This window comes from Chinchilla lanigera, unplaced genomic scaffold (assembly GCF_000276665.1).
Source record: "Chinchilla lanigera isolate Chin_1 unplaced genomic scaffold, ChiLan1.0 scaffold00001, whole genome shotgun sequence".
NCBI classification, from domain to species: domain Eukaryota; kingdom Metazoa; phylum Chordata; class Mammalia; order Rodentia; family Chinchillidae; genus Chinchilla; species Chinchilla lanigera.
Genome location: NW_004955402.1, coordinates 43,218,911 through 43,235,702, shown reverse-complemented (window position 1 = coordinate 43,235,702; position 16,792 = coordinate 43,218,911). Strand labels below are relative to the sequence as shown.

Sequence of the window (16,792 nt, the reverse complement as noted above, 5' to 3'; positions counted from 1 at the left end):
CATTACCTGATCAGGAAAAATGTATCAACCCCGAGATAGAATGGGCCGCTCCGAGAATAAAGGTATAGTGGGTTTTTAGGTACCCTGGTTTTCCATTCAAGCACATTATCTGCAACAAACATACAAAACAATATTTTTAATTTGGTTAATGGAAGAAAATCATGTGATCTTTCTTTGTAGAAGAGAGGGCTTTGCCCCAGGAGGGCTTTAGGAATCGCTGTCATTCATTTCATAGAGAATTTAGGTTGGGAATGAATGTGGTAACAGAGGCCCCTAACTGCCACCCAGGCCTCAAGCTCCTTTTTGTCTCATGGCAGATGCAGCCCCCTTGGACGGGCGCATGTCATTTGGAAGGTGGCTTCACGCTGCCCTCGACCGGCCCCTCCCCTTCTTCTGCTCACTCGCCCTCCCCTGTTGAAAGAGCGCCGCGGTCGTGGATGCGGAGGGTCAAGAGTGTGGCAACAGCAGGTGGTAGAGAAATGCTGATTTATTACTAATGTACCGTGATACTTGCCTGTTTTGCAGATAGGGAAAAAACATTACTTCCTGGCTTCACTAACCAGGACAGGAGGGAACCCAGGGCTCTGGCTAGTGAGCATGCAATACCCAGGAATCGCTCTGTGCCAGCTTTATTTCTAGGAGGAGCCACTGGATGCTGGCCTGGATTCTAAAACAGAAGGAAACTGCCAGCCTCCTGTCCCATGGCGCAACATAATCTCCACACTGAGGGATCTCTCCTCCCCAATGGCGCCTAGAATGAAGGGACACCCGTTCCCGCACCCAAAGACAGCCACGCCGTCATCTGGCTGGTGTGTCCTGAGATGATCCAGAGGAGGCTCAAGACCCGGATGCCATTTAGTGCAGGGCAGGTGCCTCTTGGCATCTTGGCGGTCCAGATGGCCGACACATTCTTCTGCCAAGAGAAACACTGCAGAGCACGGTCCGTGGATCCTAGAAAACCTGGGCAAGAGAAGAGGCATTACTCTCCACTCCGAAAGCCAGCAAGCCACACACCACCCCACAAGGAGAGTGGAAACACATAGAGAACCTGGCACTCACCTGAAGCTCCCACTCCAACTCTGATTGCTTGACTCAGCCCTCCACAGTCCCCACTTGACCAGCCTGGGAGCTCTTGCACTTGATCTCCCTCCACTCTGAACTTGACTTTCCCTAACAAACCTGACCTGAGCTTGGTGCCCCATAATGCCTTGCACAGAATATGCTGCCCTAGATCAGGTCCCCCAGACGCCAACCTGGCCCACTACCTAGGCCTGCTTTCCAAAAGGCTGCAGAAAGGAGAATAATGACTTCAGTTAGAAACCACCTGTTATGGCTTGTGTCCAGATGTCCTCCCAAAACCTCATGCATTCATAGGTTGGGTTTTTTCAAAGGTGGCTGGATCTAGAGTATGTGATGCTGGGATTAAGGGTGTGTGATTACTATATCAGTCCACTGATTGGTTTGGCACCGTCTTAATCCCCAGTGGCCTGGAGAGAATATAAAAGGGGCAGAAAGAAGCTGCAGAGGCACTTGCTTACTCCTGCCCACCCGCTTGTAGTGGGCTGTTTCTCCTCTGCAATGCCACCCTGCCTTGGAGTCAGCTGACAATGAACTGAAACCTCTATAAACTGTGAACCAAATAAACCTTTCCTCCTTTAACTTTGGGTGTCAGATATTTTGTCTTAGCAATGAGAAAGGTAAATAAGATACCACCTGAGCTGGAGAGACAGCATTTCACTTGAAATGGTGTCCCGGGTTCTCCTAAGAATGAACCATTTACAAATAATATCTCCAACACTGGTCAGGGCACAGGCACAAAAACAAGAGGGAAAACCAAGCCTGGTAAGCACTCAGGAGGCTGAAGCAGGAAGATCACCATGAGTCCTAGGCCAGCCTGCCCTACATAGTTAGTTCAAGGCCAGCCTGGACTACATAACAAGACCCTGTCTTAAAAAACAAAGAAACGAAAAAACAGAACAGGAGGGAGTTGGCTTGATAACTAAGGTACAGGCTTTAGGGTTACTCCTTGCTCTGAATCTGCCTATCTTTTATTAGCTCTGTGACCTCTGGCAAGTGAATTAACTTCTCTGTTCCTAGATGTCTACATACAGCCAAAAAATAGGAATAAAATTCTTATAATCCCAAGACTCATGAAGAGCAGATGAAGCAAGGCATATACATCATTCTGAAAAGAGCCCAACCCAAGGGCCAGGGATATAGCTCAGTGGCTCAGGTGCCTGCCTGGTAAGTGCAAAGTCCTGAGTTTGATTCCCGGTACTAAAAAAAAAAAAAAAAATGAAAAGACCCAACCCAGAGTTAGCACTCATAGGATCTCAGATGCTATATCAGCACTATTTTAAGCCTTATTATTTAAAAATGTTTAATCCCTTCTCCTTAATTTATCTCCTGTGTTTTTATTTAAATTTAACTTGACCTGTCCTGGCAACCAACAGGGTGGCTGCAGTTTTGGAATAAAAGCCTCCAAAGCTCAAGGGGGCCCTGAGAGGCTTGTATTTTCTCCTGGACAGAACTCAAGAGCTCAGCGCCTTAAATATTGTAGACATCCATGTGTCTTTACACAATTAAAACTTACATACAAAAGCCGACCTAAAACCAAGTTCTGGAAATCCAAATCGATTTCTTAAATGGAAGGATTGAATCACCTAGTGTTTTAGGTTCCAGCAGTGACTCTGAGCTTTCCATGTAGGTCAGTCCCTGTGACGGTGCCTCTGCCTAGAGGCGTAGCACTTGCTCTTTCAATTAAAAAAAAGCACCAGGACTTTTCCCTCGGAAAAATTCCCAGGACTCGACAATGAACACCACACAGGCGGCAGCCCCGCACTTGGTTTCACCTGGCTCCTCCCATTTCCTGAGGAGCTCCCTGCTCTCATGGGAACACAGAAGACCACGCCTCTGCCAGATTCAGCCAAGCTCATTAACCTCCCTGAGCCTCACTTCCATCACTTTTAGAATGGGCGTAATTTTTGGCAAGGTTATTATGAAGACTCTAGGATGATGTTAAATGTCCAGCTCAAGCCCTGCGTTGGCAAGCAAATGCTTAACATATTTTATTATTACTTAAATTCTACCTGTGGATGAATGTAACCAACAGCAGTTTATAAATTGTCTGAAAGTAGCTGATCTATAGAAAAGATGTCTTTCTGGGTCCCATCTGGCTCATTTGTAAATGGAAAGTATTATACACTATACAGGAGGACTGTAAGAAGGGCTGGCTGAAATAGTGCATGTGAAGGTGGAAGCCCCCAGCCCAGCAGCTTTAGTATCTCAGGAAACTTATTAGAAATGCTCGTTCCACGCTGCAGCACATTCACTAGGTCAGAATCTTTGGGGCTGGGGCCCAGAGATCTGCGCTGTACCGTGCCGCCTGCCAGGGATTCTGATACAGGCCAAAGCTTAAGGCTTGATGGGTGTGATGGAGCTTTAAAAAACCAGTAGCCCCTTTGGATTCTCTTGTTATCACATGGTGAGCCTACTTTAAGCAATGGCCCGTGAAGTAAAAAATCCTCGCTTCCAGCTGCTGAAATCCATAGCTATTAACTTCATGAAAACATCCTTATAGCTTGCTCATTCACTCATGTCTGGCTCATCTAAACAGCAAAAGAAAGGCGCATGTAACAGGAAACCACTCGAAGTAAATGTCATGGTTATTTGCAGGATAAAGAACCAAGAATCCCAACTTCCCAATTCGGCTCTAAACTTCCAGAAGACACGGTGGTCTTAGGTTGATTTGACTTGCTGCCGACTGTAAAAGTGAAGAGGAAAATTGCTGAACCTCGGCAAGTGAGTTTTTAAAAACTTGCTTTGGAAACAGAACACAGAGGACCCCCCACCCCAATTCTGAGGCCACAGTTAGATGTCACTACTGGAAAAGCAAGTGTAACCTCAGTGATCTGACCATAGGAATTTCTGCTTGAGTGAGGAACCCTCGTTTCTGCAGCAGACTCCTGACACCGTGCCAGGTGTGTGCTCCAAACCCTGCAATCTGGCCTTAAGCCAGTTTAGCACCTAAGAAAGCAGTGGGAATTATGCTTCCGGTCGCCTCCCTGTCAGTCTGACAGTCAGAAGCCTCTGAGTCCCACTGACCCAGCTGCTTACACAACAAGCTCTGCAGCTCACGCAAGAGGTCTTGGCAGGTGAAAGGCCTACCTTTTCTTCCTTTTCCTGCCTTAACTGAAGAGAATGAAGAAAAGAGGGATGAACTCAGGATGTGAGCCTACATTGTCTCATTTCATTCCTTCCACAAGCCTCCTTTTGTGCCCCTATTTTATACTTGTGCAAATTGGGGCCCATAAAGGCCAAGCAATTTGATCAAAGTCAGTCAGGGTTAGCAGTCAAGGCAGGTATAAGTGGGGATTGCTAGGCATGTGTTCCACGCACGGCGCCACCACAGACCTGTCTGCAGGGCAACCAGGACAGAGAGAGGTCACCAAGGGCAAGGTCACCGAGGGCATGGCCTCCATAACTGCCCTCTGCCTCTGATGGGTCTGTACCATAACCAAGAAGTAGGTGCATCTTCTAGGCTGTGGGTCAGTATCATAGTGTGGAGCCCTAACAATCATCACTTCCCATCGCAACTCACAGAACTGCTTCTGACTGTAATAAGGAGCTTGTGCCAGGAGCTTCTCAGAGCTCAGAGCCTCTCAGCTCCTTCTTAGAATATCTTCATCCCAACCCAGATGTGTTTCCTGGTTTGTCTTCTTGTTGTGCTTCTTGTCTTGCTGTTGTCTTCTTGTTAATATTCTGGTAGTTTTGTTGAAAACTCACAGAGGAATTTTAAAAAAGTAGTTGTCATGCCTTCTGCATTAGGCATATTCCCTGAATCCACCTTATCTCATATTCGTATTCTTCCGGTTCATTCATTGAAAATTTTGTGTTTAATTTTTAATCTCCTTCACTGCAATGAGGAAGGACAACTGTGTAGCCCTAAAAGGAATGTGCCAAGAATTATTCCACATGTTCTAAAAGTATTTGCACGGCCAGGCAGTTCTTATGTAAGGCGTATGTGTACATGTGTGCGTCTATCCTATTTATGTGTGTATACATACACCTATGCATATATGCAAGTGTATATATGTATATATATGCTTTTGCATTCCATATAGGCAAATGGAAACAAAAATAATGCTCTTGCTGTTTTTCTGAAACACAACACATGAGAACCCATTGAACCCAGCGTCACTACAGTTACCTGTTTCTGGCTCAGCTATTTTCACTAATTTGTGTTGCACACTCCCAAACCCCCATCAGTTCATATGCAAATCACTTACCTTAGTGGCAACAGAAGCTTCTGTGAGCTTTCCATATTTATGACACTGAAAAAGGGTGTTGCAGTCATGCAATTGTTCGCCAGGGAATTACTGCATCGAGCCCCTGAGCTCTGCTCTGACTCCACCTTTGACAGCACAAACACACACTGGAGAATTGTGCCCAAGAAATAAAGGAGCACTTTTGGTGGCCTCGCCTTGCCTGACCGCGCCAATGGTCAACAAAGGCTGAATTGTAAGGAGCAAAGATCCGACCTCCATATTGACATTTAGAAGCTGCTCGGCGCTCACTAGAACCCAGCACTGTTGGAACTATTTTCCAGCCACACACTCATGGAAGTCGCTTCTCTTGGGTGGTCCTGCTGCAATGAAATGCTTACTTTTTCCTCTGCTTGCAGGTCCGGCCAGGGAGAGAGGGGCCTGCCAAGCTGTCCCATGCGTCCCGCTTCTGTGCTCACGGCTCTCGAGCTTTCTCAGGGGCAGACTCCCGTAACTGGCGGAGGGGGCGTCACCGGCCACTGACAATGTCCTGAGGTCCCTGGCAGCCACGTAGACTGTTCCAGCAAGAGGGAGAGTGAGACCCAGCAAGGTGAGGAACCTGTGTGAGAAGACACATAGCCAGGCTTTCCTCACATGCCACCAAAATAAGTTGCAGAAAAAATAGGTTCATGGAAAGCAAAACCACTGACTTTGCAAGTAGGGGTGGGGTGATATTGGAGATTGAACCCAGGGCCTTTGCACTAGCTGGCTACACACTCAGAGTTTTTTATTTTATTTTACTTTATTTTACTTTTTATCTTGAGACAAGTTTTTGCTAAGTTGCCCAAGCTGGGTTTGAACTTGTGAACTTGTGATTCTCCTGCCTCAGTGACCCTCCCCGGCTACCATTGATTATTTATATGGCAACCGTTTAGCAGTTTTAATAAAGTGAAATGACATATTAAGAACAAAAATAATTTTAAAATTCACAGAGGAAAATATGAGTGAATTTCACTTAACTCTTTAACACCAAGGAAGCCGTGTGACTGAAGATTAATATGGCTTTTTAAAAAAATCAGTAAGGTCCCAGTTAACACAGTTGAGAAAAGAGGTGAAAACTGTAAAGGTTATTTCACAATAGGAAAACACAAGTGACAGATAAACTCTCCTCGCCAGCTTTTTTAAAGATGTAATTTAAACCAATACATTTACCTAGTAAATTGGTGCCTGTTTTTTGTGTTTTTTTTGGTTTTCTTCTGGTACCGGGAATCAAACTCCTGACCTTGTGCTTGCCAGGCAGACACTGTGCCACTGAGCTAAATCCCCAGCACCCGGTGCCAGTTTTTATAACAATGGCCTTGGTGCCAGTGAGAGGGGGGCAAGGCACAGTGGCTGCTCCTACTGGGCAGTAGAAATGAATAACAATTCCATTGTTATGAGCCAGCCATTCTATCAAATGCATCCTAAGGAATGGTCCAAAATGCGAACAAGGAGCAAAGGGCAAGGCTGTAAAGCAGCGCCTCCCGCAAAGGAATTCATCTTCCACATGGTCACATGGCAGCAAGGACAAGGCACATTTCTCAGTGGTCCTGATGCCTCGTGTTTGGGTGTGGTCAGCTCTCCCTGGGACACTTCCAGGTTTTCCTGTTTAAGGTATGTGGTGACCTCCCTATGTCTTAGTGACCTCAGGCTCCTGTACACAGTACCATAGGCTGAGTGGTTTATGAACAACAAAACTGGATTCCCACAGTTCCAGAGAATAGAAAGCCCAGGATCAAGACCCCAGAAGATACGGGGTCTGGTAAGGGCCCGCTTCCTGGGTCATGGCACCCTCTTACTGACCTCACATGGTGGAGTAGGCTGAGGGGGTCTCTGAGATCTCTTTTATAAGACCATTGATTCCATTCATGAGGGCTCTAATCACCGCCAAGAACCCTACCTCCTAATGCAAGGTAGGAGGGGCCTAACTTTCAACACAGGCATTTGGGGGGCCACAAACATTCAGACCACAATGGCCAACAAACAGGCATCATCGGCCAGATATTGCTCAGTAAATAAAACAAAATGGCTGAATGTGGTTGCTGAGGGGAAGCTGACAAAGAAGAAACACACAGGACCCTAGCTGAGCACCTCGGATGTTCATACTCACAGACACACAGCAGCGAAGGTGTCCAGGGGAAACATTCCAGCAGCACATCTGGCCACACTCCCGCCAGCCAAGGAGGAAGAATTTGATGCAAAGAAGGAGAGGGAGGGGGCTGAGAATGAGGTGTTCCTAAATCTTAAAATATCTACCAAGAGAAAAAGAAGCTGTATTCATATTTTAGTTTCTAATAATGCGTTACACGTTCCCAAGTGCTTTCCTTTTATTTCAAATAAAACTCTGACATTGAAAAGAGAAGCTGGATTTTAATATACAGTCAGCCCTCTATATCCATGGATGGAAGCAACCTTGGTCTGAAAATATTTGAAAAAAAAATCATATCTGTATTGAACATGTACATTTTTTGTTGTCAATTCCAAAACAATACAGTACAACAACTATTTACATACCATTTTGTAATATAATGCCTAATCTAAATGCTATGCAAATAGTTAATGATTTAAAGTATACAGAAGGACGTACATAAGTTATATGCAAATACTACCCCACTTATAAAAGGGCCTTGAGCATCCATGGACCTGGGTATCCTTGGAAGGAGCCTAGGAATCCACATTCCAGAAAGTTCTCAGGAAGCACACTGGGAACCGGGGCCAGGGTATTTCCAAAGTCTCAGCAAAGTGTGAGACACACTGGGTTTCATAAGGCAGCAATGCCAGCTATGAGAAACAAGCAATGCCACTGCTTTTGAAGCACACACTAGATACAAGGCATGTTCTGTTCATTATTTCTGATCTTTGAACAACCCTACAAGGAACTACTTTTTACCTTACTTTATGGACAAAGAGAATTGACCTTAGATAAGTTCGTGAATTTGAGCTTACCAGCTAAAAATACAGGTTCTCTGGTTTGGGATCCTGAATTCACTTTTATGATGTGACCTTGGGCACATTATTTAATAACTCTATGACTCAGTTTCCCTCTACCTTGGTAAAATTTGGAGAATAATAGTACCTACCTCATGGGGTTAGTGTGGAATTAAATGACACAATCATTGTAAAGCCCATAGAACAAAATCTGGCATATAGTAAGAGCTTAATAAATGTTGGTATTGTTGCCTCATCCACTACTCCACAATGTTAGGCTTAGATCCAAGAGGTTGAGGTCAGTTGCTGTGGTCAGCTGCTGCGGGATCTGAGCAAGTCGTTTCACCTCTCTAGGTCTCATTTCCTCACCCACGTAACAAGGAAGGGGTAGGCTGCATACAGCAGAATAATATCCCTTTCACCTCCACCACTCAGGGTTTCCAAAATGTCCAAATAGGCTGCTAAAAGATTAATACTGTGCAATTAAGTTTGATTCTTAATTGTAACATATCAAGGGCAAAAACAAGGAAGAGAAGGCATCTGTGTGTCTCCAGCCCTGTTCAAAAGTACAGCGCTTGATTTAGGTTTCCGCCAGTTCCCCCCAGGGATCTGATGGCAGAATTCCTCATTACTCAGTTCCCTTTGCTTTGGAATGCTGCCCCTGGAGCTACTTCCTGTTTATATATGGATCTCCCAAATCAGCTCCTCCCCTGAAGTGAAATATACTGAGCCACATCACATGTCTATTCCCTTAGAATTTCTACTTCTAATTTTAAAGGAATCAACTCTGTTTTCTCCTCCAGTCCCCTCTCCTCTGCTCCCCTGTGCTTTCCTTCCCTTTCCTTCAAGGAAGCACTCCCCAGCCTCCAGGCAATGTGCGTCAGGCCTCTAGAGCCAGCTGCCAGGAAGAACTGAGCAGATCCCTCCTGGGTCTGCAGCGCTAAGACCCGGCTCACCACCTGGTGAATCTACGCTGTTCTGTGAGGCCACAGCAGCCCGTACCTTTGCTGTCATCTTTTAACTGAACAGCAGGCATTGGAGGCCACAGGGAAATCCAACAGCAATATGAAAAAGTTTGTAGTACAAAAGAAGTTTTTTAAAGCTTATCTTTGGGCCGTATGTGCAACAAATAGGAAGGACAACAGAACAAGGAATAAAATGATAACATGTATGACTGGGATCCCAGATTAAATTCCCTTCACCTTCCATTGTTTCCGCCTGCCCCTGGTACTGGGAATTGAACTCACAACCTTGCACTTGCCAGGCAGGTGCTGTGCCACTGAGCTAAATCCTTAGCCCATTCCTTTGTTTTTGAAAGTATCTTTTGGACACACCTGACTCTTCCCTGCCTACACAACACAGACTTACTGGCACCTTCAAAATGCACCCCGGCTATCTTCCCAGGCAGTCTCTGAGTCTAACTCTAGGAGCTGTACTCACAAGCACTGGGGCTAAAAGTAAAGTCACAGTGGCTCACACAGAGTCCCGGGGCTTCCTTCTGCACAGCAAGCTGCTGCGGAGGAAACAAGGAGACCCAGGCCCTTATCACTGAGGTGGATAAATCTGAAGTTGACAAACGCCCTCCTACTGCAGGTTGACACCCTCTTACTGCAAAGATATGATTTCTGACAACATGATTTTTCCAGCTCTACAACTATAGCCGTTTTGCAGTGTAGCAGTGACTGAGGAACCTGCACACTGCTCTGGCCCTCCAGGAAGCCAGAAGGATTCCAACGCTTTTATAGGAACTGTGTCTCGGTGTATACATATATGTTTCTGCATGTGTCTGTATGTATGTGTATGCATAGATGTAGGTATGTATATGCGCATGTATGTGTATATATGTAGCTGGGTATATGCATGTGTATGTGTCTAAATGTGTGTGTGTTTCTATTTGCAAATATATATATATATATGTACATATATGTATGTTCTGGGGCAAGAGTGCAAGGGAGGCCTCTTTGAGACCCACCTACCAGCTCCTGGCCCTCCCTCCCCTCTTCTCATATCTGTTTCTGCATGTTCAGGTGCATTAAAGGTGATTGTGAACAATCTCAGTCCCACCTCCTACCTCACCTCCACTCCAGTCACACCTTAGTGTAGCTGGGCAGGGAACCCTGAGGTCCTCCATACTCAGACCAGGGGCCAGAAGAGAAGGAGCAGGCTCTGGATAGGTACATTCCCCTGGTGCTGCAAACATCAACCCACGGGGACAACCCAGATAAAGGAATCCCTTCCTAAAGGGGGCAGCCCAGGCAGGGACCTCCCTGGCTTGGTCCAAATACGGCACTGTGGGTGCCATTCCCCCTTCCTCCAGAGCATGTGCCATGCCTAATGTTGACCATGTGAACCCACAGACCCCAAGGGCCAGGGTGGGGGGAGATAATGGGTAGTGCAGAACTGAACCCAGAGTCTCCAAAAACAACTTACTAGGGACTGTACAGAGACTCAGCAACTCCTTTTGCTCCACAGAGGCAGCCCTGGGCCTGGCCACCTGACCCAGACTCTCAAGATGAGGCCACCTTGATGATTTGGATTTTCTAGGCCTGCCCAGCCTCCCCCAATACCTAAGTCAATCAGTATCTACAGGGCTCCAGAGATGTTTGGCCCCAGAAACACTGCAGACACATACCACACCCCAGTCTAAATTCTTCCACAATCAACAAAACTAATCTGAAGCCCACATCTGTTCAGTCAGCCCTACGTGTCTACACTGCACCAGGTTCCAGGTCTACTCGGGGAAATAAGAAGTCTTTATTAGAAAATTTTATTTGATCTGTTTCCTACCAACTTCTCACCCTACCCATCCTGTACTCCTCTCAAACAAGCCTGTCAGACACATTCCCAGGCCACAACTTCTCCTCCGCCCCACTCTCCCAACCCCTCAGATTATACAAGGTGTAATCGAACAGTACAGTGCAGACCTATAATACATCTTTTAAAATTCTAACACCACTGTACATATTGTTCACTCCTCCCTAGTGCTCAATCTGAGATCTAGCATTTATCTTCTGATAGCTTCTCCCAGTAACTTAGGCCCATACACCTTCCCTACTAAATTGTAGGTTTCCCAAAATGAATAATTCTCAACTGTTTTGGGCCTTCCAGCATACACGTGTTATGTCTCATACAAAGCCCTGATATAAAATCGCTCAGTAAATACTGTCTGAATTAAACTGCAAATACAAGATGATGTTCTGTGGAATGTTTTGGGTTCCTTTTGAATCCTTACCAAGAAAGGCGCTTCTGTGGCTAATTCAAGGAGCTGCTATTAAACACTTCTAATTTTTCATGCAGCACTGGGGAATCCATAAGAGAGAGGGCTGTGCAGGGAAACATCCTTTGCAATGCCCTCACTATTGCCCTACTAGTGGGCTGATAATTCCGATTATAGTAGGTGAAGCAAGGTGAAGGGAGCTCAGCAGAGAGCAGGGAAGAGGACAGTGTACATCTCCTTATGAAGGACTGTTAAACATCAACTTTGAGCAGCTCAGAATTCAATGCAAAATGGAGCAGTGCGATCATCATAAAATATACCATGAACTGGTTACAGGAGCCCTGGGAGCTGAATATAATAAGTGATACTGAAGTGCATGCATCTAATTTTTAGGGAAATAGCCTTAATTCGGATTTCATAATCGTCATATCAAAGGTTGATCTAAACTCTCCACACTCTGGAGTTACACATTTTTATTTTGTTTGGAAGGCTCACATAAAGTCTGCTGTGAGTCCCCTGTATAACATCTGTGACAACCCCTGTGGAGTGTTTTGCCCCAGCCTCTGGCAAGAAGCAGTCCATCCCCCTTTTCCAGGGCCTCTTCCCCTGCGACACTGCAATCGTCTTTTTTGGCCTGTTATGGATGCTTCAGCTCTGGCTGGCTCTGAGCAACATCTGTGCCAACAGCAGCCACCTGGCATTGCTGAGCTGGTCATCCTCACATCTGTAGAGGAAATACTGGCAACTCCATCAAAAAGCTTTAAGAAATAGCTGACAAATCCCTTCCAGATGGGGCCTTTTCCCCTGGGCAAAGAGGCTCTGGTTTTCCCACTGCCCGCATGCTGAAGCTAAGGAAACACTTTGGCCTCAGAGATTGAATTCCACCAGTACAGCTCCCGTCAGCTCTCTGCCCCTTTGCAGTTCCTTCGTCCCAGTACAACTTTCTCAAAATCCATCTCTACTGGTGGGAATTATTGCTAAGGTGGCATTTTATTCTAATGGCAACTCTAGCTAGCAGGGTTAGCAACAGTCAGAAAAATGAGTGTAATTGATAAATCTCTTAGATGAGAAAGACCACTTGTGAGACTTAGGTCCTTTATTCACTTGAAATGCAAACTTTATAATAATTATAAATGTATCTTTGTTTCAAGGATACTTATGGCTTATCCAACAAAAAATGGAATTTTAATTTTACTTTAGAGAGAAAAAATAAAACAAAATTTCAAAACAAGATAATAGGAGAGTAACAGTGGTTAATACATTGGGTATTGATATCTTCAGAGTCATTGCTCAGAGTACAAGTACAAGAAAAATTGTCCAAACAATATTGGCACAAACCTTTTTTTTTCAATGAACTAAGAGAAATTAGTAGTGTAACTATCTTAACTCTCTTGGGTATATATATTTTTTCTTTTCCCTTCCTTCCTTTCTTCTGTTTCCCCCATCCCACTTTCTCTTTCCTTCCCACTTCATAAAATCTATTATACACTTTAGATCTTATTTACTCTTTCAGCTTCTCACACGAGGGAGACAATATTATGCTTACATGTGTGTCTGATTTATTTCACTTGAAATCCATTCACCTATAAAAGTCTCAAGTTTATCCTTCTTTATGGCTGAGTAATACTCCATTGTATAAAAAAACTCATCTTTTTTATCCATTCTTCGACTGATGGGTATTTGGGCTGTTTCCAAGATGTAGCTATAACAAATTGTGCTGCTATAAACATGAGTGCACACATATCGCTGTGGTCTGCTGTTTTTAATTCTTCTGGGAAGCTACCCAGAAGAACAGCTCGGTCAAATGGGCCCTCTCATCCTAGTTTTTTGAGAAATCTCCACACTGATTTCCACAGTGGTTGCACCAGTCTGCATTCCCACCAACAGTGGAGAAGTGTTCCTTTTTCCCCACAGCCCCTCTAGAATTTGCTGTTGGTTGACTTCTTGATGATAGCCATTCTTTCTGGGGTGAGATGGAATCTCGGTGTTATTATAATTTGCATCTCTCTAATGACCAATAATGTTGATCATTTTTTCATATATTTACCATTTTTATTTCTTCCTCTGAGAAATGTATATTCATTTCAGATGCCCATTTTTGTTGGTCTTTGAATTTGGGGGGTCTGATTTTTTTCAATTTTTCTATGCTTTATATATAAGTCTTTTGTCCGAGGGACAGCTGGCTATAATTTTTCCCACTCTGTGGGTTATCTTTTCACTCTGTTGGTGAAAAAAACTGGAATTTGAATTTGATTCATAGCAAATTTTTATTTCTTTCAGTGCTGGAGATGGAACCCAGGGCCTCGCACATGCTAGGCAAGAACTCTACCACCAACTTACACCTGCAGCTCTTGTTTGGCTTTTCTGTTTTAATAGTACAGGAAATACTAGGCTAGATAGATAACGTACCCAAAGCCATAGGAACCATCACATGGTCAAGGCAATTTAACGTTATCATAAACTAGCTGCAATATCAGCACCTTAAAGGAGAACAAATCCAAAAGACACTGGCAGCAGAAAGTTTCAGGCTTTAAGTTTCTTGCATGGACAATTTTGGAAGACTTAGAGGAAATCAAATCCATTTCCATGTGGACTAAAATGTGTTCCTCCTACATAGCTAAGGTCAGAAGTGATTATAGAGTTGGAGCCAGCTGAGTTTCAGAGCCCACCCGCACTTCACAGCAGAGGCTGAAGCTTGGGGAGATTAAGTGATTTTCCCAAGCTCACACAGCTGGGAAGTGACAACCAGGACCAAATGCGGGAGTCTTAGCACTAATCCTCTACAACACATTGGCCTCATACAGTCCTAGTTCAGAATGGCCTCTGGATCCAGCCGGTGCCAAACACATGGGCCAGAGCAGAGAACAAGCACAATATGGAACCTGGACACCACCCACCTCCTCTCTCCAGGCTAACCAGGCAGCTGTAGGTGAGGGAAGACTGTTTAACTTTATATCTTTATCACATATTCAGCTTCCATCTCCTCATTATGGTCTTTCTCCTCTCTTCCTGCCTACTCAATTGCTATGCCATCCCCTCTGTTCCCAAGGCCCTCCCCCCAGCACTCCATTAATCTCAGGTTAGTGGACCAATGAAGATGAAAGTTTGGTTCAACCAAACTGTCTTTGTTGGCTGTAAGAAGTTGGGGTTTTTAAACTTTCTGCTGAGGAAACAGTTTCACTGTGTGTTCCTTCGTACCTACCCAGCTGAGATATCATAGTCACATCCTCTTCAGTACAAGAATCAGGGACACATACACCCACACTGTACTCGGCTCCCTCCTGGGAAACACAATGCCACAGTGCTTTTTAATTTCAGTGTTCATAGCACATATGCATAATCATTTCTAAATAAGTCTGCTGCTGGGCTACTCATACATTAAGCAGATTGACAGAGAACACGGTGTTGAAAGAAGAAAAGGTTTCTAACTTCCTAAGACATGGCTTTTCCATTACGTGAATTTCAAGAACACTAGATGAGCCTATGTTTAAATTAAAATACGCCCCCCAGGTTTAATATAGCTGATTATTTAAGAAGCAGCCACTGGTTTTGCATAATCTGTCCCAATGAATCTCTGTTCCAGATGAGAGGTCATTAACAGCTAATCCCACTATGATTTTTAGCCAATTGCCAAGTTGCCATCTCTGGGTAGCAAGCTACAATGTATTAAGTAATGATTTTATTAATAAATCAAGCCAAAAATTAGAATGTCTGTCTCAATAAACAGAAGATAAAATTGTAAATAAAATTTCTGGGTTATTTCTTATAAACTCATAACTTACATAATTGTATAGATCTGACCTTTTGCTTGTATATCAAAAACATTAATCTGCTTTGACAATGACATTTGTACACGCTGATTAAACCCTCAAGCAATCATTATCCTAACCCTCAATAAAACAAAGGAGGCTGAATGGTAATCTCCCCAAGTCCATGGTTAGCCATTGTAAGCGTTTTAGGCATTAATATCAGAAAGCTTGCATTTATTTCAGAAAATTGTTTTTAACCAACTAGTTCTGTAAATTCCTTTTATTATTGTGTGACATGCATTAAATCTATCCTATATTTAATAAGAGACTATGCTACTCTTAGTTTTTTTCCGAGCAATAGAAGGATTGTGCTTTGAGGATAGTGAGTCCAGCAACATGGCTCAACTGATTCAGTAATGGACTTATAAAGACATGGTTCATCTGCTAGGATAACCTCAAATTTGTGTTTAGAGCTCTGTTTCTGGGGAAAAGGAAATGGAAGTCAATCCTCCCTCTAGTATTCCAAAAATTGATGGAAGTCAGGAGCTAGTGCTGAGGAACTGTGTTCAAATCTCCTTCCCTTGATCAGTATGGTACCAGGAGGCTCCCCAGTGGCAAGGATATGGAGTAGGGATTTGGCAGGGAGCACAGTGAGAGCCCTCAACACCCCAAGAACAAGAGTCACTGCTGGATCCCAGCAGTGGCTGTGCCTGGAGGGAGCTTCCAACCAACCCAGTGAACATGTGCAGGATCTTGCTAGTGAAGTTGCTGACCAGGACTTGAAGTGGATTCTCCACGAAGATCATCAAGAAGTCTTGCCCCATACTGTGTGGTTTGTGGACAAGTCCCTCATATAATATCCCATACAGAATAGACTAAACCAGTTTCTACCAACTATTAAAATTTAGCTTCAATTTTTTGCAAAACATTGTAGTAGTTTTTTTGTTTTTAATTAAGAAAAGCAATTGGTGTATTTTGTCCCATATCATGACATTCACTTGTCTTTCAAAACCAAGTACATACACCGGGCGTGGTGGCACACGCCTGTAATCCCAGCACTCGGGAGGCTGAGGCAGGAGGATCGTTGCGAGGTCAAGGCTAGCCTAGTAAGCTCAAGGCCAGCCTGAACCGCATAGCAAGACCGTGTCTCAAAAAAGACAAAAAAAAAAAATTACAGAGTAAAACCAAGTACACAGGTCCCTCATGCTCACCTGGAGTATATGAAGCTTGCAATACTGCCCTTGGAAGCTTCTAGTGGGGCTTTGGGTAGAGAGACACTCGCTGTAAGATCCCAGCCTGTCCAGGTTGCCGTTAAGAATGTTGCTCCCAAGCTTCCCCAAAGAGTCATACACTGAATTGCAAAGCAAAGAAGTTTGCAAAATTAGCTTCCGATATCACTTTCAAGTGAATTTACAGGAATGGGGCTCTACCTTCCAAACCTATAAACTTAGATAACTGAAAAAAGGAGAGAGACAGATTTATTCCGATGCCACTCTTTGGCAGCCTCACTCTTCAGCAGGAGAGAACAATGAGGTATACACCATGTCATGATCTGTCAGCAGTTGCTGAAAAAGATGAAGAGTTGGTTTTCTTTT

At 44.3% G+C, this 16,792-nt stretch overlaps 1 protein-coding gene across 1 annotated transcript in view; it reads right to left on the bottom strand.

Annotated features, from left to right (window-relative positions):
- The window catches only part of LOC102005869 (nose resistant to fluoxetine protein 6-like), a 57,405-nt gene that overhangs the window by 23,146 nt on the left and 17,467 nt on the right, over positions 1-16,792 (bottom strand). The window contains exons 2-7 of the mRNA XM_005373174.2: positions 16,409-16,548; positions 14,651-14,729; positions 7,414-7,555; positions 5,666-5,883; positions 781-960; positions 7-109 (exon numbers count right to left, since the gene is read on the bottom strand). Of these exons, the coding sequence (XP_005373231.1) occupies positions 7-109; positions 781-960; positions 5,666-5,883; positions 7,414-7,555; positions 14,651-14,729; positions 16,409-16,548 (862 nt within the window). The remainder of the gene's footprint in view (positions 1-6; positions 110-780; positions 961-5,665; positions 5,884-7,413; positions 7,556-14,650; positions 14,730-16,408; positions 16,549-16,792) is intronic.